Source organism: Phyllostomus discolor, chromosome 8 (assembly GCF_004126475.2).
Source record: "Phyllostomus discolor isolate MPI-MPIP mPhyDis1 chromosome 8, mPhyDis1.pri.v3, whole genome shotgun sequence".
In the NCBI taxonomy this organism is placed as follows: Eukaryota; Metazoa; Chordata; class Mammalia; order Chiroptera; family Phyllostomidae; genus Phyllostomus; species Phyllostomus discolor.
The window spans coordinates 104,611,585-104,634,988 of NC_040910.2; the positions used below are offsets into that span (position 1 = coordinate 104,611,585).

A 23,404-nucleotide genomic window follows, 5' to 3' on the forward strand; every position below is an offset into this window, starting at 1 on the left:
TCCCCCACACCCCCCGCGGCCCCTGGGGGAGGAGGCGCAACCGTCCCCCCTGCTTTTAGGTGCTCTTCGTGGAAACGGGTGGAACGGGCGGCGGGCACCCCGGGCGCGCGCGCGACGCACCCCAGGCCTGCGCGGAGAGAGGGAGAAAGTGAAGCCGGGATTGCCACTCCCAGGGACTTGCAGGAATGCGGTTGGAGGGGGTGGGGGTGGGGGGCGAGCTGCCAGCGCGCTGGCTCCCAATCACAGGAGGCGGAGGCGGTGGAGGAGGAGGCCTGCCTCGAGGAAGTGCAAGAATGAAGTTGTGGAGCTGAGATTCCCCTCCATCGCACCCAGCGCCGACAGGAGCCCCGGAGGCAGCCGCCCGCCCCTTCGCGGGGAGCCCTTCCGGCGCCCAGCGCTCGTCCCCTCTGCCCGCTGCCCCTCCAGCCTGGTCCAGCCGGAGCCATGGGGCCCGAGCTGCAGTGAGGACAATGGAGCTGGCGGCCTGGTACCGCTGGGGGCTCCTCCTCGCCCTCCTGCCCCCCGGAACCGCAGACACCCAAGGTGAGCCTGGGGTGGGGAGGGCGGGAAGCCGCGACGCGCCCCCACAGCTTGGGACCCCTGCAAAAACCCTCGGGCTCGCGGGGCTCAGGGGGCCGCTCGGGCTTCCCGACGAGAAGTTTCGGACAGCCCGGGCGCTGGGAGCCGGCGGGGAGGGGGCAGGAGAAGGTGGGGCGGCGGCTGGGCCGTTGCCCCCGAGCGCCTCTCGGTGTCCCCTTCAAGGGACCGGCGCTTTCCGGGCTCCGCGACGGCCGCAGGGACTTGTCAAAGGGGTTCCCTGAAACTGCTGAGAAAGTTTCCCTCAGAGGGTTCCCTGCGCGGCGCGCGCGCGTGTGCCCCCTTCCTGAGCCCCCTCGAGCTCCTGGAGGCCTTTCCAGTTGGCAGCCTCCGCCTCCGGACTGGACTGGGCTGGATTCCTTGGGGGTGCCCCCCAGCGCTGGCCCTCCCCCGTCCCCCTCCCCCCTCCCGCCCCTCCTCGGCCGATTGGGTTTAGTAACTCCTGCTTCAGGCAAGATCGGGGGGTGGAGGGGGGGGGCGCGGCCACCTGCCCAGCCAGAGCTGGGAGGCGAGGGTGACTCGTAGGACCGAGGATCCGCCTCGCGCTGGAGCCTGGGGCGCGGGAGTCGGGTGGGGAGGCGTTTGTTTTGAACAAGGTTCTGGAGGGCCACCTCGGGGGCCGGTGTGCTTTGTGGCTCGGGGAGAGCATGGGCGGCGCGGTGGGCTTCCCGGTCTGGGGCCCGGAGTGGGAGAGTGCTGCGGGAGGGGTTCCGGGGGCAGCGGCGAGCTGGGGTGGGGGGCGAAGGATCAGGGACTGCTTACCCTGATCTGTACGCGGAGGACTGGGTTGTCCTTGCCTTTCCCGCACCTGAGTGCGGGCAAGAGTGAAAGGGGGGGGGGGACGGCGTGCTGCCCCATCTGTCCGTCTGTCCGCGACAATGACTAAACCTGGAAGTGTACTGTGTGCCGGGCGCTGCACATGGTGTTTTGCACGCGCGCCCCCCTTGAACCCTCAGAAGCACCCTGTGAGTGGGGGCCCACCCGTGTTCCCAGGCCCCAGGCGAAACCTGGGCTTAAAGAGGTCAGTTAAGTAGTGGCCAGGAAGCGGTGGGTACGGATCGGACCCCAGGCAGTGCGACCCCCCAGCTGCACGTTTGAAATCACTGTTGATCTGCCTCCAACCGTGGGAGACACAGCTCCCCGCGTGCCCAGGCCGTGGGGAAGACACAGGGAGAGCGTTCTGGGGGAGGTGGGTGGTCTCCGTAGGTCACGGAGTCTGGAGAAGGGGTGCCTGTCATCTTGTCTGGTGCCCGAGGGTCCCTCTGTCACCACGTTGCTGTGCCGAGGGGGGCCTGTCTGCCAGGGTGTTCTTGAGCTGTGTGGTCTGTGTGTTTGTGTGTCTGGGCTTTGTGTTGCTAAACAGTCTCTCTTTGCTGACTTGGGGACTCAGCTGAACTCTGCCCTCTGAAGGAACTCCCTCAAGGTGCTGGGCCAGCCAGCAGGGCTGTAAACAGGGGGAGGTGGCCCCGAGCCTGCCTTCTATCTGAGGAAGGAGGCTCCTCTCCTTTGAGCTTATCCTTTCCCTCCCTGTTTCCCAGGCTGGCATCTTTGCCCCTGACCTTGTGCTGAGAAGGGTGAGGCTAGGCTGGGCCGGGCTGCTGTCCTCCGCACCTGGGCCTGTGAGCTGAGCAGGTGGGGAGTGGCTGGGTGCTGCTGTGCTGGGGGCTGAGGGGTCGGCTCTCCCGGCTTCCTCACTCCTCACCCTGCACCCCTGGGTGCAGAGAGATGCGGGGTGTGTCGTGCAGGGACTGGCTACAATGGCAGCACACCGCCCAGCTGCCTCCAGCCACCCCCTTCCATTGCAGGACTGAGCTCTGGGGCAGGAAGGTCGGCAGGGGTGGGCCAGGGAGGCGGGAGAAGACCCGGGGTTTTGCTGAGATCCTCTGTTAGAGGTCCAGGTTCAAAGCGCAGCGAACACGTCCTTTTTGTCTTGCAGAGCTCCTGTTTAATTCGTGTGTGGTTCTCCCAACACTCTCCTTCCTTCTTTTTGCTGTGCTTAGGGCAAGTAGCCTCATATTAATATTCCCAAGAAAACCCTGGGAAAGACAGGATCCAATGCAAAAAGAGAAAATACATGGCATTCCAAACAGAAAGCCCTTTTTCTTTTCTCTTGGTTGGGAATTACCCATCCTCCTGCTACTCGAACTTCTCTTGCCTGAACTTTGCAAAAATGTCCAGCCCGCTTCCCCTATGCCAGGTTCTTGTCCACGGGCAGTTTCATGTTGTCGGGGCCACGGTTCTGCGAAAGAGCGGCACCGAGGGGAACACCGAAGTTCAAGGAAATCAAGCAACTTATCGAGTAGTCAGGGCATTTTTTGGACTCCAGTGAGGAGCTACTGAGAGTTGATGAGTCTTATTCCATTTAACAGAAATGGGTCGAGCATAGCCTCAGGGGCAGCCAGGTGGCCGGACTGGGGCAGAGGTGCTGCTCTCTCGTTCAGGTGAATGTGCGACCTTCCGCATCTAGGCTGTAGAAAGTGGGGCTGAGATGGACACCCCCAGGTCCCCTCTTGGCTTTGGAGTTATCTCTCCCTGTCTACCTCATGTCTGCCTTCTTCTCTGGGGGCCTCCTGGAACGGCGGGGGACTGAGGGGAGGTGTGGAGTGGAGGCCATGGGACCTGCAGGGATGTCAGGAAGGACACAGCTGGATTAGAAACAGGAGGGACCAGTGTGGGGCTGGGGCTGGGGCTGGGGCTGGGGCTGGGCTTGGGGCTGGGGCTGGGGCTGGGGCCGCGGCTGGGGCTAGGGGAGCTGATGTAGGGCGCAGGAAGTTAAGCCTGCCCCTGGGTGCTGGAATGATCTAGAAAGAGATCCCTTCCCTCTGCCTGTGGGAAGCCCCTCTGGGGTGACACCTCCATCTTTTGTGAGGCCACCTTTCCTGTCTACCCCGGGGGGAGAGAGTGGAGGTAGGGGGAGGGGTGCGCTCTTTCCCAAGGAGGAGCAGAGGCATAGCCAATGTTTGTGTTGCCCCAGCTCTGTTTACAAAGCCTCGTCATGTTTACAGACTGCGTTTTGATTCATTATCTCATTTAACTTCTCTGCAGAAAGGAAGAGTTGTTATTGTTTTATTATTCCCTCCTATAACCAAGTTCAGGTCAGTAAATATTCGCAGAGTGCCTACTAGGTCACAGGCGCTGCTGTGCACGGAGGTGAGTCTGATTTGACCCCCACCCTGGAGGTCCAGGGCCTGCTGGAGGTCACAGAGTGAGTGACCCAGCTGCGTTCAGGTCTGATGACCCTGAGCCCAGGCCCCCATCTGCCTGATAACCCCAGGTATGTGGTGGGTGGGCGAGCTTTGGGGTTGCAGGTAGTGTCCATGGAAACCAAAAGAAGCATGGGCTCTCGTGCTGCTGAGCGAGAGAAGCAGCTGCTGGGCCTGAAGGCTGGTGGGGACGAGAGAACCCCGCTGAGAGCACCCCGAGTTGGAGGGACACGAGGGAGGGACTGTGACCAGTCTCTCAGTGGTGGGATGGACTCTGTGATCTCAGCTGGTTCCTTTTGGTGTGGAGACTCTTTTTTATTTTTAATAGTTTATTTATTTTTAGAGAAGGGAGAGGGGAAAGAGAGGGAGAGAAACATTGACACATGAGAGAAACATCGACTGTTTGCCTCTCACATGCCCCCTGATTCAGAATGTGGCGGAAACCCAGGTGTGTGCTCTGACTGGGAGTCGAACCGACAACCTTTCGGTTCACAGGCTGGTGCTTAGTCTGTGGAGCCACAGCAGCCAGGGCTGGAGACTCTTGATTGGACTTCATCCACCTACCCACCCATCCAGCAAACACCCAGTGCTCACGGGGTGCCCTGCCCTAACCGTGGCTCCTAAGGAGCAGGTGTCCTGGAAACACAGAGCTTGCTCTCCTGCGTGGAACAAGACCTCCTACCCTCCCCGACCCAAGAAAATCAGCGGGGGCAGGGTGGACATGGGGACCAAAGGCAGGGACTGGGGAGGGAGGAAATGGCGCAGAGATGGGAGGTGGGAGGAGGTGTAAGGTGCAGGGGAGGTGGGGGAGGTGGGGGGGCCTCGGGAAGGCCTTCCTGGCAGGTTGGTTGGGGGGATTAACGCCCAAGCCTCCTGCTCTTGGGGAGTGGGTCTCGGGCCACCAATTTTACCACCTGTTGCAAACACTTAAAAAGTGTTAATCAAACTCAAATGGGCCACAAACAAATTCACTAGTGGGGCGGGGCTGCCACTCTTGCTGCTCCTCCTGCCCAGTCCAGCCCGGCCCAGCACGGCCGGCCCAGCACCTGTGATGTCGTTCTGTGGCATCGGTAGAGTTGGACTGTGCTTATGTTGGTGTGGGGTGTGGGGTGAGTGTGTGCGTGTGGTTATTAGGCCCTCGTGGAAGAAGTGTGGAATCTAAAGTCAGACAGACTTGAGTTCCAATCCTGCTCCTCACAGGCTTTATCCCCTGGGGAGACTAACCCCTGACAGCCTCAGTTCCCTTTTTTGCAAAGTGGAGGTCTCAGTGTCTGCAGGATGTGGCTCCTGGAGTGCCTGCTGAGCACACAGTAGGCCCTCAGTTCATTCAGCTGCTGCCAGGGTTCCGTTGTTGTTGTTTTCCCATTGCCTGGCTGCCGCAGCTGGTGTCCTTTGGAAGCACGCAGGGCCGCAGGGGGTGGAGACAGCCCCTGCCTCAGCTCCGCTGGTCCCTTTCCCGGGCTTGGGCCAGGGCCGTGGGGTCTGGGCCTGGAGACAGCTGTGCCTACAAAGCAGCTGAAGCTGCGGAGGGGGAGGTCCTGGCAGCGGGTGGACGTTATTTTGGGCCTGGCCTGCCACCCCCAGCTCCTGTTTCTTTTGGGAGTCTGGGGTAGTGGGGGGAGGAAGGGACCCTTGCTTCTATTTCTGGGCCCTCCCCTTCCTCCCTGTTTGCTTCCTTCCCTATCTGCCCGGAGTGGTGGGGACAGAGACCCACTGCGTGTGTCACCAGGAGTTCCAGGACACGACTCTGGCGGGACTGGTCCCACAAGCTTTTCCCCAGCAGTAAGGGGGGGGGGAGCTTTTAGTACCCATCCCCTCGGGATTTGACCTCCAGTCCACGTTGCTGAGAGAGCAGGAGGTCAGCTCCCTGAATCTGCACGCAGCCCGTGGGAGGCAGAGTGGGGGCCAGCAGGCGTTCCGGGCAGCTCAGGCACCTGTGTGCCTGCGTACCTGGGGGTGCCCTCCGCCCACCCCCCCACCCCCGGCACACCCTCCTGGGCAAGGCGCACCAGGTGATTCATCTGCTCACTGGAGCAGAAAAACAAGTTCAACTGGACACTTTAGTCTCCCCTCTCCGCCGGCCGGCATTGTGCCAGCCGCTGCCCCCAGCGCCCCTCACGGGGGATGGTTTACCCTTCCTGTATTTCTGGGCTTCACGGGGACTTGTGGTCTCAGGGGCACCTGCCGGGGTCCAGGTGGGCCCGGGGGCCATTCATCTTGGGGCCCCTGGGCTGACAGTTGGCTCTGGGCAGGTACACAGGGCTGACGTAGTACTCCTGTGGCAGGAGTTTCGCGGCACAGATTCTGCCAGCTGCTTCTGGAGCCCTGCCCTGAGGAGGTGGCAAGGGTGAGGTGCCAGAGTAGGAGCCTTTGGAGGAGGCATCAGCCTGGCCCGGGATCTGCAGCCCGGACCCAGATGCCCGTAGCTGGGGTCTGACGCTCCTTGTCTGTGCCTGGGGGAATCCCAGAGGTCCCTGCAGTGGCCAGGCCCATGGTGGTCTCCATGCCCCCGCTATGACTCCAGCTGACCCTCCTTCCCCACATCCTGGGTGGCATTGTGAGGGTGGGTGTTTCTTGCCAGGAGGCTGGCATGTGGGTGGTATTGGAATGGGGTGGGGAGAATACCCCAAGTTTGTTTGCTTGGGAGAGGGCGAGGGGATATCCAGAGGGTTCGTGATTCATCATCACCTCTCTTGGGGGATTTTTTACCCGTTGGCCCTGAGTCGTGGCTTTGGGACAAAGAGAGGCTTTCTTTGCAGGCCAACCCCTGAACTGGGCGGGCAAGCTCCCTAGAGCTGGCACCCCAGGGCCCCCTGTGGGTGCCCAGGGTGGGCCGAGTCAGAAGGAGCCTCTCCCGTGATCTCCCTCCTCTTCCCAAACTCATAAACCTGCTTTTGCCGTGCACCTTCTGCAGGTGCACGGGACATGGGGGGAGGGGACCCCTGCTGTCCAAGACGGCCTGACTCTGGGGAGCGAGTGTGGCGGAGGCAGCCAGGTCGGAGCCGCCCTTGACCCGCCTCCTCCCCCCGGCCAGTGTGCACCGGCACAGACATGAAGCTGCGCCTCCCGGCCAGTCCCGAGACCCACCTGGACATGCTCCGCCACCTCTACCAGGGCTGTCAGGTGGTGCAGGGTAACCTGGAGCTCACCTACCTGCCTGCCAATGCCAGCCTCCACTTCCTCCAGGTGAGAGTCATGGGCAACCCGGCCAGTCCCTGCCTCCCAGCTGGGCTGAGCCCTCTGCTTATAGGTGGGTGGTGGAAGGAGCCTGTGTTTCCTCTCGTGGACCTTCAACCAGAAGTCCTCTCTGCGGCCTAACCCCTGCCTGTCCTAGTGCAAGACCTGTTGGTTCCCTCGCTCTAGTGTGGCTGGCTGTGGACCTCTCCAGGTGGAATCCATCTGTTCTGTTGCTAAATTGTTGCTGTCTTGCCAGCCCAACCACTTTCCCCTGTCCAACCGCTCAGCCACTGTCCCTCTCCCACCTGGAGTCGTGAAAGGCCTGGCGGGAGACGTGGGTTCCAGAGCCAGTGCTGCCGGGACACACCATGTGAATGTGGCCTAGCATCTCGGCTTCTCTGGGCCTCGGTTTCCTTATCTGCATTCTGGGAGAAACAGGCATGCTTTGACTTCGCCGGGGAGGCCCATTTCGAAGCTAAAATGGGAAATGCGTGTGAAAGGGCCCCAAGAGAGTAGAAACCGGCCCACAGGGCTCTTTCCGGGGTGCCCTGGGGTGGGGTCGTGCGCACAATGCCCAGAGGTCATCTCGCCCTTTCAGAGATGAAGAAGCTCACAGCTGCAGAGAGGGTGCGGTATTTGCTCACAGTGTACAGAGTGCTCCCTCCACCAGTATCTCTCTCCATCATGCAGGAATCTGGTTGGGGGAGGGGGAGGAGCCTTGATGTCCATTTTACACAGGAAGAGAGGAGGGCTGCTCAGAGGATGGGGGCCTTGCTCAGGATCCTCAAGTACTGGGTAACCCCGAGGAAGCCTTGGAGGGTGGCCATGTCCCAGGGCCCAGGTCTCCTCAGCCCCACCCCACCCTGTGTGCCCCCCCCCCCCAGGATATCCAGGAGGTGCAGGGCTACGTGCTCATCGCTCACAACCAGGTGAGACACATCCCGCTGCAGAGGCTGCGGATCATACGAGGCACCCAGCTCTTTGAGGACAACTACGCCCTGGCCGTGCTGGACAACGGAGACCTTCCGGACAGCGCCACCCCAGCTGCAGGGGCCGCCCCAGGGGGCCTGCGGGAGCTGCAGCTGCGAAGCCTCACAGGTGGTCATCGTTATCTTTGACACCTGGTGACTGAGAGCCGACCGGGGCCGCCGCTAGGCACGGGGAGGCTTCTCGTGAATCCAAACCCGCATCCCTTCTGGTTGGATGCAGCAGGTGGCGCTAGGGGAGGTGCCCCTGGGAAGATTTTAAAAAGATTCCCCTTCCTCCCAGGGAGTCACAGCTTGTTCCAGCCCGCAGAGTGGGGGTAGTTAGGATGCCGGAAGGGTTTTGCCCGCCTCTTGGCTGAGCACACACGTGCGGCGAACAGCCATGTGCCTGCTGCACCTGGCGGCCCTGGCGCTGGCGGTGTCCCGGACCCTGTGCGTCTGGGGCTTCGCGTGAGTGGTTTGCTCTCGGTCACGCTGTGATCTGGCAAGGGATGCGTGGACGTTGTTGTTGTCTCACAGATGAGGCCGCAGGTTCACAGGGGATCCAGGGCTTGTGGAAGGTGCCACAGCTAGGTAGCGGTGAGGCTGGGTTCCAGGCTGCAGAGTCTCTCTCTCGACCAACAAGCAGAGTGCACGGGATAGAGGCGGGAGGGCAGGGGAGAGAGACCCGGGCCTCTGGGGAGGAGGCCCTGACAGGGACAGCCCCCTCCTCCAGGCTCGTGCACGCATGCGCATGGGGCGAGGATGGGGGCGGGGGGGGGGGGGAGCTAAGAGATGCCGAAGGCGCCTTTTCTGTGCCCTGGGGCCCCACAGTGTGTTTAAGAAGGTGGTGGGGGGTGCAGAAGCGGATGGACCGGGGAGAAAGCCTCTGTTTGCTGCCCGTCCCCCAGAGATCCTGAAAGGAGGGGTCCGGATCCAACGGAACCCCCAGCTCTGCCACCAGGACACGATTCTGTGGACGGACATCTTCCACAAGAACAACCAGATGGCTCTCACGGTGATGGACACCAACCACTCCCGGGCCTGTAAGCCACGCTCCTCCCTGCCTGCAGCCTCTTCTTCCTCAGACCACCGCCACCCCCCCAACTCCTGGTCACACCCCCAACCCCCTGCACTGACACCACCCTTTCCTTTTTCTGGGTCCCTCCTGTCGTCTCTTTATCTCTGTGGCCCTCTGTCTTTTAAAAAAGTATTTATTTTTAGAGAGGGAAAGGGAGGAGAAAGAGAGAAACATCAATGTGTGGTTGCCTCTCCCATGCCCCCTCCTGGGGACCTGGCCTGCAACCCGCCTGACTGGGAATCGAACCAGTGACCCTTTGGTTCGCACATCTGTGCCCAATCCACTGAGCCACAACAGCCGGGCCCCTTGTTTCTTGCCTGCATCTCTGTTTTTGGGAGTTCCCCTTGCTCGCCTGGGTCTCCCCCTCACTGTGCGTTCTGCCTCCTGGGCCCTGTCTCTCTCACTGTCTCTCCCTGTGCCCTCCCCAGGCCCGCCCTGCTCGCCGGCCTGTGAACACTGCTGGGGAGAGAGCTCCAGGGACTGTCAGAGCTGTGAGTCTGCGGGAGGCGCAGGGCCTGGGGCCCGGGCTGGGCCAGATCAAAGTGGCGTGGGAGGGAAGGGTTCCAGGCCCCAGTGTGTTCCCCAGGGAGTCTCCCCCAGAAGGTGATGCTGGGGGAGGCCTGGTTCCCCTGGCGTCATCCCGCCCTCACCCTGCCCTTTGCCCGACAGTGACCCGGACTGTGTGTGCCGGTGGCTGTGCCCGCTGCAAGGGCCGGCGGGCCACCGACTGCTGCCACGAGCAGTGCGCTGCTGGCTGCACGGGCCCCAAACACTCCGACTGCCTGGTGCGTGCTCGCTGGGCCCACCCTTGCGGGGGGATGGGGGGGGAGGGGGCATCCTGCCTTGGACTACCCCATCGCCCCTGGCGCATCAGGAGAAAACAGCCCTGTAACCCCCAGCTGCCTGTCCCCCCAGGCCTGCCTCCACTTCAACCACAGTGGCATCTGTGAGCTGCACTGCCCAGCCCTGGTCACCTATAACACGGACACCTTTGAGTCCATGCCCAACCCCGAGGGCCGTTACACCTTCGGTGCCAGCTGTGTGACCACCTGTCCCTGTGAGTGCCAGGGAGAGACACAGTTTTCGTCATTTTGCCGGGGAGGTTGGTTTATGGGAATGGGAGCCTATTGTGAGCGACGTCCGCCCCTTGCTGTGGAGAGCGGGTCGTGAGGGTTCCTGTCAAGCTGCCTCCTCCTCTCGACCGCCGTGGAGCAGGTGGCAGCTGCAGAGCAGGAGCTAAGAGCTCAGGCTCGGGAGCCAGACCGCCTGGGTTTGAAACCCGGCTCTCCCACTGTGGGTCGTGTGACCCTACAGTGTCTCAGTTCCCTCATCTCTAAAAGGGGTGCAGTCAGAGCCCCAGCCTCATCAGCTGGTTATAAAGTTTGAGTGAGCTCACATCCTGGCTCCTCCGCTCACCAGCACAGTGACCTTGGCTGGTTTCCATAAAACCGTGCCTTGGTTTCCCTTTCAGCGAAATGGGCATCTTGAGGTGTCTCCTATCACGTGGGTTTGTTGTGAGGAGTCAGTGGAGGGTAAACGTGCAGACCTAGTGTGGGGGCGTTTCAGCGCTGGCTGACGTCACTCTTACTGTGCTGCCGGGGCACAGCGACCCTGCTCGGGGTGGGGTGTGGGAGGCTGGGCGTGTGGACACAATCCTGGTCTCCTCAGACAACTATCTGTCGACGGACGTGGGATCCTGCACCCTGGTCTGTCCTGTGAACAACCAGGAGGTGACAGCTGAGGACGGGACACAGCGGTGTGAGAAATGCAGCAAGTCCTGTGCTCGAGGTACGCACGGCCGCCAGCCCCCGACCAGGCTGCCGCTCCTGTCCCTCTGCACGCCCAGCCTGGCCTCGCCCCCTGTCCCCCTGTCCCCCTCTCCCTCAGAGGCTCCTGGGACTCAGTCCTTGTCTCCCACTGTCCCCCCCACCAGATCAGTCCCACAAGCTCCTCCTTATCTTGCCAGTGTGGGAAGGGGCGTGTGGCCCTAGGAAGGGACTGTGGACAGGACCCAGGAGTTGGAGTCCCTAGTGCCCATGGAGGGGCTGATCAGTGCTGGTGCCGAGACGGCCCTTCACCTCCGCCCCTTCCCCCGCCCCTCCCCACAGTGTGCTACGGTCTGGGCGTGGAACACCTGCGAGAGGCGCGGGCGGTCACCAGCGCCAACATCCAGGAGTTCGCCGGCTGCAAGAAGATCTTCGGGAGCCTGGCGTTTCTGCCAGAGAGCTTTGAGGGGTAAGGATGCTCAGAGGTCAGGGTGCACACAAGGGTCTGAGGCAGGATCAGGGTGTCACCGGTTCCTGAGCGCCCAGAAGCGGCAGCCTCGGGGTGGGGAAGGCAGGAGACACAGGTGGGAGGCTAGGAATTCAGAAGGGAGACCAAAGGGACCAGGGACTTCTGGGCGGGGCGTTACGTGCGTAGATGATTCGTTAGCCGTGAACATGCACTTGTATGGAGGTCACGCCATCCGGATAAGGTTGCGTTCTCCTTGAGTTCACACTGGTAGCTTCATGCGTGTAATGGTCCCAAACTGGAAAGAACACACATGCATATCGAGAGGCGAATGAGAGGACAGGTGATGGTCTGCCCGTACAGTGACATTCTCAGCAGCAGAAAGAAAGAACCTGATGCGCGCACCGTGAGTCTCGAGGACAGGTTAAGCGGGGCGAGCCGCCAGGAGCCCGCCCCGCGTGGCATGGCGCCCTGCGTGTGAAGCTGCAGGGCAGCAAAAACCGCCCCAGTGACGGCATTCGGAACGGGGGCCGTCACCCTCGGTGGGAGGACTGGAAAGGGACTCACAGGACACCTCTGGGGTGGTGGCAGTGCTCTGTATACCCACTGGGGCGGTGGGAGCCCCCATGAGTGAGTGCATTCGCCAAAGCTCATCAAACTGCGTAGTAAAAATCGGTGCGACTTGCTGTGTGTGAGTTACGTCTCAGAGGACAGGAGGAAGTGCCTTGCAGCACTTCTCCCGCCTTTACTCCCCTTCCTGAGGAAGACCCTGTGAGCAGGTGTGTCTTCTTCTAGCCCTACTGCACGCACGTAGACACGCGCCAGGGACACAGTAGTTCTGCTCGGGGGGGGCTGGTTTACAGACACGGGAGCCCGTTGGGAGTGTCGTCTGCCCCTTGCTTTGGGGAGCGGGTCGTGACAGTTTGGGGTTGTTCTTTCAACAGCTGTGGGGCAGGGGGCAGCAGCACAGAGTAGCAGCCACGGGCCCAGGCCTGGGAGCCAGACGGCCCGGGTTTGAAACCCGGCTCTCCCGCTTACTGGTCATGTGACCTTACTGCGCCATAGTTTCCTTTTGTGTAAAACGGGGGCCAATGTAGTCCCAGCCTCACACAGTGGTTAGGAAGGTCGAATGAGCTCATACGCATAAGCTCTTAGAACAGTGCCTGGCGCGTGCTGAGCGCTCCCGGACTTTAGGTTTTTGCCTGTAGCCCGTGGAGGTCGGGAGTCCGTTCAACAGCTCCCCTGTGTGCTGGTGGGTGTTCAGGTCGTGTCCGGTTTTCAGTCTTTCTAGAGGTTCTGCCTTGTACTTGCCTCAGGGGCCAGTGTCCCTGTAGGCCACATTCCTAGATGGGAGGATGTATAAATACTGTTTTGATGGACCTGCCAAAACAGAGCCTGGGCTCTGTAACTTAGGATGGGAACAGCCGGGCTTGAGCAAAGGGTTTAAGTGAAGTTATTAGTAGAGGAGAGGGTGGGGAGGGAGGCAGGGCCCGCCCTGGGGGTCCAGCTCACCCACTTCCTGGCCCCGCTGACTCCTTGACTCATCCTTCTTCTAGGGACCCCACCTCCAGCACTGCCCCGCTCCAGCCGGAGCAGCTCAGAGTGTTTGAGACCCTGGAGGAGATCACAGGTGGGCTGTGCCTCTGCACCCCGCTCAGGAGGGGCTGGGAGTCCTTACCCTGCCCCCCCCACACACTCTAGCCTCACCCTGTGCCTGCAGGTTACCTGTACATCTCAGCGTGGCCAGCCACCCTGCGTGACCTCAGTGTCTTCCAGAACCTGCGAGTCATCCGGGGACGCGTTCTGCATGAGTGAGCACCCGGAGTGGGTTGCCTGACCCGAGCGGGGGTGGGGTGGGGCTGGAAGGAGCGTGGGGCATGCTGGGTCCTCCTGTTCCCCAGGGGCTCCCGCCACAGCCTTCCTATGGGAGTTTGCGTGCCGGGGACGGGGAAGGTGAGAGCAGCGCTTGGCTGACCGGGCAAGGGTCAGTAATGTGCTGTCCACCCTGCAGCTGACGCTCCTCTCCCACAGTGGTGCCTACTCGCTGACCCTGCAAGGGCTGGGCATCGAGTGGCTGGGGCTGCGCTCGCTGCGGGAGCTGGGCAGCGGGCTGGCCCTCATCCATCACAACGCCCACCTCTGCTTCGTGCACACGGTGCCCTGGGACCAGCTCTTTCGGAACCCGCACCAGGCCCTGCTGCACAGCGCTAACCGACCAGAGGAGGAGTGTGGTAAGACGGGGAGCCCAGGGCTGCCCGCCCCCCGTCTGCCCGTGCGCAGCAGTGCCCACGGGCCCCTACTAGCAGTGGTCTGGGGTGTGTGCACACTGCCTGTCCCTCCCTCGTGCGCCACTGTTGATGCAGCTCTGGCCGGCCTGGCCTCTTGGCATGGCCTCCAGCCGAGTCCTTTCTCACCGCCTTGGCGCCCCTCCCCTTTCCTCTCTGCTTCTGGAACCTCCGAGCCCTGTTGTCTCCCTGCATCGCCCAGGCCCTGCGCCCACCCCCCAGCCCAGAGCCACCCCCTCCCCCCGCCTCTTCCCCGGGTTCTCTCGGACCTGAGCTTCCCTTAAGAGTCCCCTCTGATTCCTTCTTCCTCACGTCAGTGGGTGACGGTCTAGCCTGCTACCACCTCTGCGCCCACGGGCGCTGCTGGGGGCCGGGGCCCACACAGTGTGTCAACTGCAGCCAGTTCCTGCGGGGCCAGGAGTGCGTGGAGAAGTGCCGAGTCCTGCAGGGGTATGAGGGGTGGAGCCCAGGGCGGCTGCGGGGCGGGGGAGCACGGGGTCTCCTTGCCGACACCCTCACCAGCCATCCCCTCTCTCAGGCTCCCCCGCGAGTACGTGAAGGGCAGGTACTGTCTGCCGTGCCACCCCGAGTGTCAGCCCCAGAACGGCTCGGTGACCTGCTCGGGATCGGTAAGGAGCTGGTGGGCTCGGAGACTGGTGCAGGGAAGCTACGGTGCAGGGGTGGATCGCTGGCCACCTGGCCAAGTGCTTCCAGCAAAATGCCCGTGGAGAGAGCCCCCGCGCTCAGACCCGAGCAGCAAGCAGCGGGAGGGTGGAAGGAGGCCCCGCCGCTGGGGACTGAGTCGTGTCGTGGACCCTGAGACCTTGAAACCACGCACAGGTCTCCGGGAGGCCTGTGCTGGTGGCTGTGGCTGTGCCAAGGGGGTTAGACTCGTGGGCTTTGGCACCGGACCGCTTGGGTTCAAACGCAGGCCCTCCTTCCAGCCTCATTTGTACGATGAATAGCATACCTGCCTCTCTAGGTCACGGTGAAGGTTAAGGTAGAATAGGGTTGTTCTGGCACAGTCTGAGCAGTGAAAGGCTTGCTATGTGTTCTGTGCCATTATTACCTGCTGTTGTACCTTTGGTGATGAGCCTCTTTCCTGGGCATCTGGTTCATTGAGTGAAGCCCCCAGCCCAGGGACCCAGCCGTGAAGCAGGGTAGGGGTGGGGGGAGGATGGACCCCAGTGAGGAGCAGCGGCAGTAGACACAGTGGATCTGGGCTGTCCCAGGAGCAGGGGGAAGCCTGAAGGGGACCCAGGGGCCTGACTCTACCACCAGCCCTGTCATGAACCCTTCCTTCCTCCCCAGGGGGCTGACCAGTGTGTGGCTTGCGCCCACTACAAAGACCCTCCCTTCTGCGTGGCCCGCTGCCCCAGCGGGGTGAAGCCTGACCTCTCCTTCATGCCCATCTGGAAGTTCCCAGACGAGGAGGGCACGTGCCAGCCATGCCCCATCAACTGCACCCACTCGTGAGTCTGCCGGCCTTTCCTGCCAGGAGGAGGGGGGCTGTGTGCCGGGAGCCTCTGCGGAAGGCGCTCTGCCGAGTTATGGGAGGGGGACCAACAGCTCTCCCTCTGCTTACCTGTGCCTTCATTTTTCATCTCTCTTTTCCGATCACAAAGCCACATGCTAAAAAATGTGTATTAGAACATAAAATAGAAATGAATGTTGCCAGCAGTTCTGCCCCCACTGTGAATAATTTGTAATATTTTCCTCTAGTTTTTATCTATGCACACGCTTGCATATGTATATTATTTTTTTTTCAATTCAGTTTCACAGCCACACTAATCACATTTTTTAAAGATTTTATTTATTTATTTTTAGAGAGGGAAGGGAGGGAGAAAGAGAGAGAGAGAAACATCAATGTGCGGTTGCTGGGGGCCGTGGCCTACAACCCAGGCATGTGCCCTGACTGGGAATCGAACCTGCAATGCTTTGGTTTGCAGCCCACGCTCAATCCACTGACCTACGCCAGCCAGGGCACATATGTATATTATTATAACACATTACACTCTATAGTTTTTACCTGTGCATTCGAACATATATCATGTAATATATATGTTAATATATATTATTCTCCAGTTGTTTCTGTCTGTATTCTAACTTTTTTTTTTTTTACCAAAATGGAATCATACACCATACATATTGTTTGCAAATGTTTTTTTTTCTTCACTTAGCAGAATCTTGCAACGTTTCTTTATTCCTTAACACGGCAGTCTGTGCTATTTTTTTTCTCACATAGTCGCCCTTAGTTACACGTGAAATACGTGAATACGTCCCTGCGATAAACGTTTTCAGCAATACAAACGTGTAAACACTGCAAAGCAAATGTGCGCTTTCATCCCCCCACCCCCCTCCCCGGGGAGAACCAGCGGATTCACTCTCGTGTGCGCATCCTTCTAGGCTTTTCTCCGCACAGTCACATAAATGTGGTACATTTATAGTAGGTTGAGTCATGTGAGGTTGCTGTTTTTCTAGGTCAAAAATGGTCAAGAAACAGCAATTTCATCTAGTTCAGCTCACATACAATCAGTTTTTTAGTGTGCGTGTGCATTTTTTTTTTTATTGTAAATAGGTTCACTCTTGGGCTATTGTTCTGCACTTTGTCCCCGCCCCCACACTCTGGGTGCCGTGGAAGTCCTTTCCTGTGGGCGCACGTGGACCTGCTGCCCCGGGTCCTGAACTGCCCGCGCTGCAGCGCGGATGCCGTGGTGTTCAGCCCTGCCCCTGCGTGCGGGATGGCGACCGAGCTGGTTCCTTTTCCTCTCTCTCTCTCTCTCTCTTTTTTTTTTTTTTGCAGTGTATGGCACTTGAGCTCCATGCACAAGTGAGCATCTTGTACGTGACCCCTAGCGTGGGCATTTTTAGGGCACGTGTGGGTCACCGACATTTAATAGGGGTCGCCAGCCGCCCGCTGCAGAAGCTGTGCCGGTGTACTCCCCCGGCCTTCATTCACGGAGGGGACGGCCGAGCGTTTGCATTTGGCGCTCCGTGGGGTGCCCCCACAGGGAGGTGCAGGGGAGCAGGGGGAGTGGGGTCACAGACTAGAAGGGGCCCCTTGTGGGGTGAAAGATCACTAGTAACCTTGAGCCCAGTTTCAGCTTTTGTCTCAAATGGGGACCATGACGCAGCCACACCCACCCCCGGCGTGCTGTGAGGCTGGAGTGGGCCCGGGAAGCGGCTCCCAGCCAGCCTCGCCGACGGCACTCTCTCCCGCAGCTGTGTGGATCTGGACGACAAGGGCTGCCCCGCCGAGCAGAGAGCCAGGTCAGCTTGGCCCCAGGGCACGCCCCACATTGCCCCTGAGCCCCAGCACGGGCCCCTCCCTGGGTGGACACTGCTGGGGGGCAGTTCTCCCAACACCACACCTGCCCCTCCCCTGCCCCCTCTTCCACTGTTGCTCCTCCTTCCCATTCGCTTCAACAAGTGGCTGGAGGACCTGCTCAGGACGCTTGTGGGGTGGGGGACCGGAAAAGATGGCAAAGACACCCAGTGCCTTCCCACCCTTGGGTAGCCAGATGTCTCCTAAAGGACACAGGCAGCATGCGACCCCCTGGGCCTCGCGGGGGATGGAGAAGAGAGTGCAGCTGCAGCCCTGCGGGAGGGAATGGTGACTTCTTAACAGGGGGCCCCCTTAACAGGGAGGCTTCGAGGAGGAGGGGGCATTTCAGCCAGGCCTCGAAAGAGGGGCAGGTCTGTCTCTTGCATTAGGGAGGAGGCAGCCACGTGGCCTCGCCGGCCGGGGGAGGGTTGGAAGAACCTAGGGCGTCTGCTTGCGGGCTCTGGTGTGGCGCGCGCTGGGCCCGCACAGAGGAGGGAGGGCAGGGGGCGGTCCCAGCCGGGGCTGGGCCTGGAAGGCACGGGCTGCCCTCCCCACCGCACCACGGGCCCGACTAGGTTTCTGGGCAGTGGGGAGCGCTGGGGAGGGCTCTGGGGAGAACAGGACCGGAGTGCACCCTAGACGATCATTTATTTGTCCACGAAACAAGAGTTCGTTAGAGCTGTGCGATGTGCCGGCCCTTCGAAAAGCAAGGGGGGGGCGGGGGCAAGGAGGACAGCGCTGCAGGGCCAGCACCGGGGGGTGCCACCGGTTCCGCATGAGTCTTGAAAGGTGACCCCGTGGAGCAGTGGTGGCCCAGGCAGAAGCAGCGGCACACACCATGGTTGGGAGGTGTGGAAAATCGTGACCCGTGGGTGACGAATTTGGCTAGAACATCAGGATCAGTGGGTGCACATTCCTGGGCCCCACCCCATCACCACAGTCAGAGCCTGGGGGGGGGGGGGGCGGGGTTGGGGCTCGTGTTAGCAAGCTCCGCGGTGAGTTTTGTCAGGAAGTTGGAGAATCCCGGGCTGGGCCTTGGGTGAAGGCAGGGTTCGGAGGTGTGGGCAGAGCGCTCTGAATGCCCAGCAAGGAGACTTTCCCCCAGGGGGCAGTGGGGAGCCAAGGGAAGTGTTTTAAAATGTGGAAGAGAGGCGAGAAGCCAGTGAGCCGCTGTTCTAAACTCCCTTCCCAAACGCCAGTGACCTTCATGCCCCTCCACGGGACCCCTTCCTCCCTTCTGCCCAAGCCTGCTCCCCAACCCCTGACCTGGGCTCCTGTGTGCAGCCCTGTGACGTCCATCATTGCCGCTGTGGTGGGCATCCTGCTGTTCATGCTCATGGGCATAGTCACCGGCATCCTGATCAGGAGAAGGCGGCAGAAGATCCGCAAGTACACGATGCGGAGGCTGCTGCAGGAAACGGAGGTGAGGTGGCCCGAGGGCCTCCCTGCCTGCCGGGGGTCCGTGGCCCAGCCCCCCAGGCACTGATGCAGGGTCACCCCCTCACCCCAGCTGGTGGAGCCGCTGACACCCAGCGGAGCGATGCCCAACCAGGCTCAGATGCGGATCCTCAAAGAGACGGAGCTGAGGAAGGTGAAGGTGCTTGGATCCGGAGCTTTCGGCACCGTCTACAAGGTCAGGGGCGGGGCCTAAGTCCCGGTGGGCTGTCTTGGCGTGTGACCCAGGGTTCTGTTTCGGAAGGCATCCCAGAGAGGAGGGCAGTCGTAGAGGCCGGGAACAGGGGAAAGGGGGGGGGGGCTAAGTAGTGGGGCTGCGGTTAAACTGGGCTGTCGGTCGGCTGGTCGGCTCGAGGGCGGGGAACGCAAGCAGTGCCTTTCCAAAAGGCCGCGGTTTGGGTCTAGCGGGCTGTCTCCTCCTCACACTCTCTCCCCTTCCTGTCCAGGGCATCTGGATCCCCGACGGGGAGAACGTGAAGATCCCAGTGGCCATCAAAGTGTTGAGGGAAAACACGTCTCCCAAAGCCAACAAAGAAATCTTGGATGTAAGCCCCTCCGCCCTGCCCGGCTGTGCGTACACGAGGGACCCCACCCCCTCCCACCGCTGCAGGTCTGGGCTCTGGGCTCCCTTTCCCCTGGGATTTGAGGAAACAACTTCCTGTAACCCCCACACCTCAACTCCTGACCTCCCCGGTCCGTGGGCTGTGGTGCCTGTTTGCGTTGGGTGGGGTCAGATCCAGGGGAGGGTCCTTCTGCAAACCTCGGCCCGCAGGAGGGGCATGTGGCAGGTGGGCTTGTGGTGCCCTGTGCACGCCCTCCCAGTGTGTGCCTTTGCCCCCAGGAAGCATATGTGATGGCTGGTGTGGGCTCCCCGTATGTGTCACGCCTCCTGGGCATCTGCTTGACCTCCACGGTGCAGCTGGTGACACAGCTCATGCCCTACGGCTGCCTCCTGGACCACGTCCGAGAACACCGCGGGCGCCTGGGCTCCCAGGACCTGCTGAACTGGTGTGTGCAGATCGCCAAGGTATGCGCACCGAGGGGCCGGGGCTCCGTGGGCGTCCCGTCCCCCTGCAGGGCTGGGACGGGGAGGCTGCCTAGGAAAGTGCGGCTGGGTACCATTCACTGGATGCCTCCAACCCCAGGGCATGAGCTATTTGGAGGAGGTGCGGCTCGTGCACAGGGACCTGGCTGCCCGGAATGTGCTGGTCAAGAGTCCTAACCACGTCAAGATCACAGACTTCGGGCTGGCTCGGCTGCTGGACATTGACGAGACGGAGTACCATGCGGATGGGGGCAAGGTGCGAGGGGGTGGCTGGGTGCCATAAGGTGGAGTGGGGTCTGGGCCCTGGGAGAACCCTGAGACGGGCCACCCCCAACACCCCCTGTTCAAAGACATTTCCTCTGCCCCGCCAGGTGCCCATCAAGTGGATGGCATTGGAGTCCATTCTCCGCCGACGGTTCACCCACCAGAGTGACGTGTGGAGCTACGGTGCGTGGTGGGGAGGGTTGGGGGGGCGAGGCGCCATGGTCCTGTCCTCAGCGGGGATGTTGGTGAAAGGATGAGGATTGATGGAGACGCCTCAGCCGCAGTGTGGGCCGAAGGGAGGGGCTGCAGTGCCTCAGCCTGCCGGGGTCTGTCCGTGTCCCAGGCACCGGGGAAGGGCTAAAGGTAGCTCCCAGATGTTAGCAATGCATCCCTCCCTTCTCCCACCTCGCCCCCCTTGGTACCAGGCTCCTGGAGAGTCTCTGGGCCTCATGCACTGAAGCTCCCTCTGTTGCCACCTCTGCCCCAGGTGTGACTGTATGGGAGCTGATGACTTTTGGGGCCAAACCTTACGACGGGATCCCGGCCCGAGAGATCCCCGACCTGCTGGAGAAGGGGGAACGGCTGCCCCAGCCCCCCATCTGCACCATCGATGTCTACATGATCATGGTCAAATGTGCGTGGTGGAGCTGTGCCAGCTGTTTGGGGGGGACGGGGGTGTGGTCCTGGGTAGAGGGGTCTACAAGGGGCATGGGAGGGGGCCAAGCAGAATATTTGTGCACCCAGGGGTCCTGATATCTTTTAAAGGAACCTCAAAGAGTCTCACTTCCCTCTCATGGTACCAGTCCAGGGAAACGCAGAAAGAGACCTATATGCAAAATAAAAGGGACAAACACAGAGGTTCTCCAAAGTTCCTGGTAGCTGGTCTCTATCACCTGAGGGCTCTGGACTCTAGTCACTAGAGCGGCTTGGAGGGGGAGGGGGCGGGACAGCACACAGGCTGCCCGCGGCCCTGAGATGTTGAGCTTTCTCCTGCCCCCAGGTTGGATGATTGATTCTGAATGTCGGCCGAGGTTCCGGGAGCTGGTGGCCGAATTCTCCCGCATGGCCAGGGACCCCCAGCGCTTTGTGGTCATCCAGGTACTGACCTCCCCGCCAGCTCCCTGCCTGTGACTAAGCACTGCCCTTCAGGGGGTTGACTCCTGGGTCCCAGGCCTCCAAGCCCAGCCCTTGCCTCTTCCATCGAGTGTCTTCTGAGCCTCCCTGAGCACTGGGCTGGGGAGAGGCTGCCACGCTCTGTTCCCTCCTCCCCAGAACGAGGACTTGGGCCCTGCCAGCCCCCTGGACAGCACCTTCTACCGGTCGCTGCTGGAGGACGACGACATGGGGGACCTGGTGGACGCCGAGGAGTACCTGGTGCCGCAGCAGGGCTTCTTCTGCCCGGACCCCGCCCCGGGGGCTGGGAGCACGGCCCACCGCAGGCACCGCAGCGCGTCCACCAGGGTCGGTGCCCGGGGTCACCCCGTGGTGGTGTGGTTGCCCCTCCGGACCCCAGTGCACTAGGGTCCCTTTCTCCCATGCCCCCAGCCCCAACCACCACATCTCATGGAGATCCCACTTTCCCGAAGGATTCCTGATGCCTCCCAACCCATGCCCCCTCCCCCCACAGTGACTGTGCCCTACCCCAAAGGTGACCTCTGTTTATCTCCTGTGAGCCTGTCACCTTAGTCTCCATCTCAAATCCATGAGTGACCCCCGTCACGACCTTCTCTATCACCTCCAGAGTGGCGGTGGCGAGCTGACGCTGGGGCTCGAGCCCTCCGAGGAGGAGCCCCCCAAGTCTCCGCTGGCACCCTCAGAAGGGGCAGGCTCTGACGTGTTTGACGGCGACTTGGGAATGGGGGCAGCCAAGGGGATGCAGAGCCTCCCCGTGCTTGACTCCAGCCCTCTACAGCGGTACAGCGAGGACCCCACGGTACCCCTGCCCCCTGAGACTGATGGCTACGTTGCCCCCCTGACCTGCAGCCCCCAGCCAGGTATGGGTTCCCGGCCTGAGCTGAGGGCCCACTGGGGGGCGCTGTGGTAGGTGACAGCTGGGACACATGGGTTTCTTTTCCTAACGAGCCCCCTTCCCGTGCCCTTTCAGAGTACGTGAACCAGACGGAGGTTCGCCCGAAGACCCCCTCACCCCTAGAGGGCCCTCTGCCTCCTCCTCGACCTGCAGGCGCCACTCTGGAAAGGCCCAAGACTCTCTCCCCGGGGAAGAATGGGATTGTCAAAGACATTTTCACCTTTGGGGGTGCTGTGGAGAACCCTGAGTACTTGGCGCCACACAGCAGGGCTGCCCCGCAGCCCCACCCTCCTCCAGCCTTCAGCCCGGCCTTTGACAACCTCTATTACTGGGACCAGGACCCACCAGAGCGGGGCTCTCCACCCAGCACCTTTGAAGGGACCCCCACAGCAGAGAACCCCGAGTACCTGGGCCTGAACGTGCCCGTGTGAGCCACAAGGCCAAGTCTACCTTAGGCCTTGCCGAACCCACGGAGGGTGCAGAGGGCCTGACTTCGGGCCTGTGTCGGGACAATGCAGGGAGAGGGCCCTTGGACCACGTCCAGTGGAGCCCGCCGTGCCAGGAGCCTTCCTAGTCCGACTCCCAGGTGGCTAAGGAGGGCCCGGCCTGGCTGGCAGAGGAGGCAGCCGTGGGAAGTCTTCAGTGACTCGGAGCCCCGCCCCAGCAGACACCAGGGTCCAACGGATGATGCCACAGCCCCCTGCAGCCTGGCTCTCTTTCCAGGTCCCTGGCACGGAAGGACTTAGGGAGGCTGGGCCCGGGAGGGGAAGAGACCCAAAGGGAGCGTCCAGGACAAAAGCAATCCATTCAGAGACTGTCTCTGAGTCCTAGCTCTGCCCCCAGGGAGAAGGGAGCAGTAGTGTCCAGGTCTCGTCCTTGTACAGAGTGCTTTTTTTGTTTTGTTTTTACTTATGTGTTCTTTTTTTAAGATGAAATAAGCTCCTCTTCCCTAAAGTGACCAGAGGTGACCTCTGAAAATGGTTCACTATGCACCTGACCCAGAAAGCCCCACAAAATCATGTAAATCAAGAGGTTCAAATCTTTGTGTTCACTTTAAGAACGCTCGTGAAGCTGCCCAGGCCATCGAGGGCATGCCTGTTCTAAAAGTCTGCAAGTACCTGAACGATGGCACTGGACAGAAGCAAATGTGTCCCGTTCTGCCGATACAATGGTGGAGTTGGTAGGCGTGCCCAGGCCGAAGAGTGGGGCCGGACACAGGGTTGGTGACCCAAAAAAGAGTGCCGAGCTTTGCTGCACATGCTGCAAAACGCAGAGGGAAATGCTGAACGTTAAGGGTTTAGAGGTAGGCCCTCTAGTCTACCGAGCACATCCGGGCGAACACAGCTCCCGAGGTGCAGCGTAGGGCTTACACGGCCTGTGAGCGGACTAACCCACACCAGCCCTCCCTGCCACGTCGACTTGTACTGAAAAACAGCAGACGGTTCCTAAACCAGAGGTTGCAAGGAAGAAAGAGATCCCAGAAGAAACAAAACCTTATGGCCCAGCAGTAAATTCAGGATAAAATAAATACTAATAAAAGTTAAAAAAAAAGATGAAGTAAGGACTCGGGGAGAATGGGTATTGTGGAAGGGGGGTGTCCCTGCTCCACACTCACTTGCTCCACCTACAAATACATTTTGTAAAACAGTCGGCACCAGCCTATGTCTGGGGCAGCCCTGTGCCACCCCTCACTGCGCACCTCCTAACGTGCAGTGTCTTCATCTCTTCCTTCAGGGAGTAACTAGG

The 23,404-nt window shown here is 61.0% G+C and overlaps 1 protein-coding gene across 2 annotated transcripts; it reads left to right on the forward strand.

Moving 5' to 3' along the window:
- The first annotated feature begins 204 nt into the window (after window positions 1-204).
- ERBB2 (erb-b2 receptor tyrosine kinase 2) lies at window positions 205-23,199 on the forward strand. 2 transcript variants are annotated; one of them, XM_028519424.2, is made up of 27 exons: window positions 205-543; window positions 6,835-6,986; window positions 7,862-8,075; window positions 8,854-8,988; window positions 9,452-9,514; window positions 9,693-9,808; window positions 9,939-10,080; window positions 10,692-10,811; window positions 11,132-11,258; window positions 12,812-12,885; window positions 12,976-13,066; window positions 13,287-13,486; window positions 13,858-13,990; window positions 14,079-14,169; window positions 14,852-15,012; window positions 16,763-16,810; window positions 18,150-18,288; window positions 18,376-18,498; window positions 18,767-18,865; window positions 19,162-19,347; window positions 19,466-19,621; window positions 19,737-19,812; window positions 20,117-20,263; window positions 20,630-20,727; window positions 20,902-21,090; window positions 21,371-21,623; window positions 21,734-23,199. In XM_028519424.2, the coding sequence occupies exons 1-27, from the start codon at window positions 471-473 to the stop codon at window positions 22,087-22,089; spliced, it is 3,762 nt and encodes a 1,253-aa protein (XP_028375225.1). In that variant the 5' UTR covers window positions 205-470; the 3' UTR covers window positions 22,090-23,199. The 2 variants fall into 2 exon arrangements, with proteins under 2 accessions (XP_028375225.1, XP_035890306.1); XM_036034413.1 differs by lacking the exon at window positions 205-543 and adding an exon at window positions 3,391-3,871 and having other exon boundaries at window positions 21,734-22,356.
- Window positions 23,200-23,404: the final 205 nt, after the last annotated feature.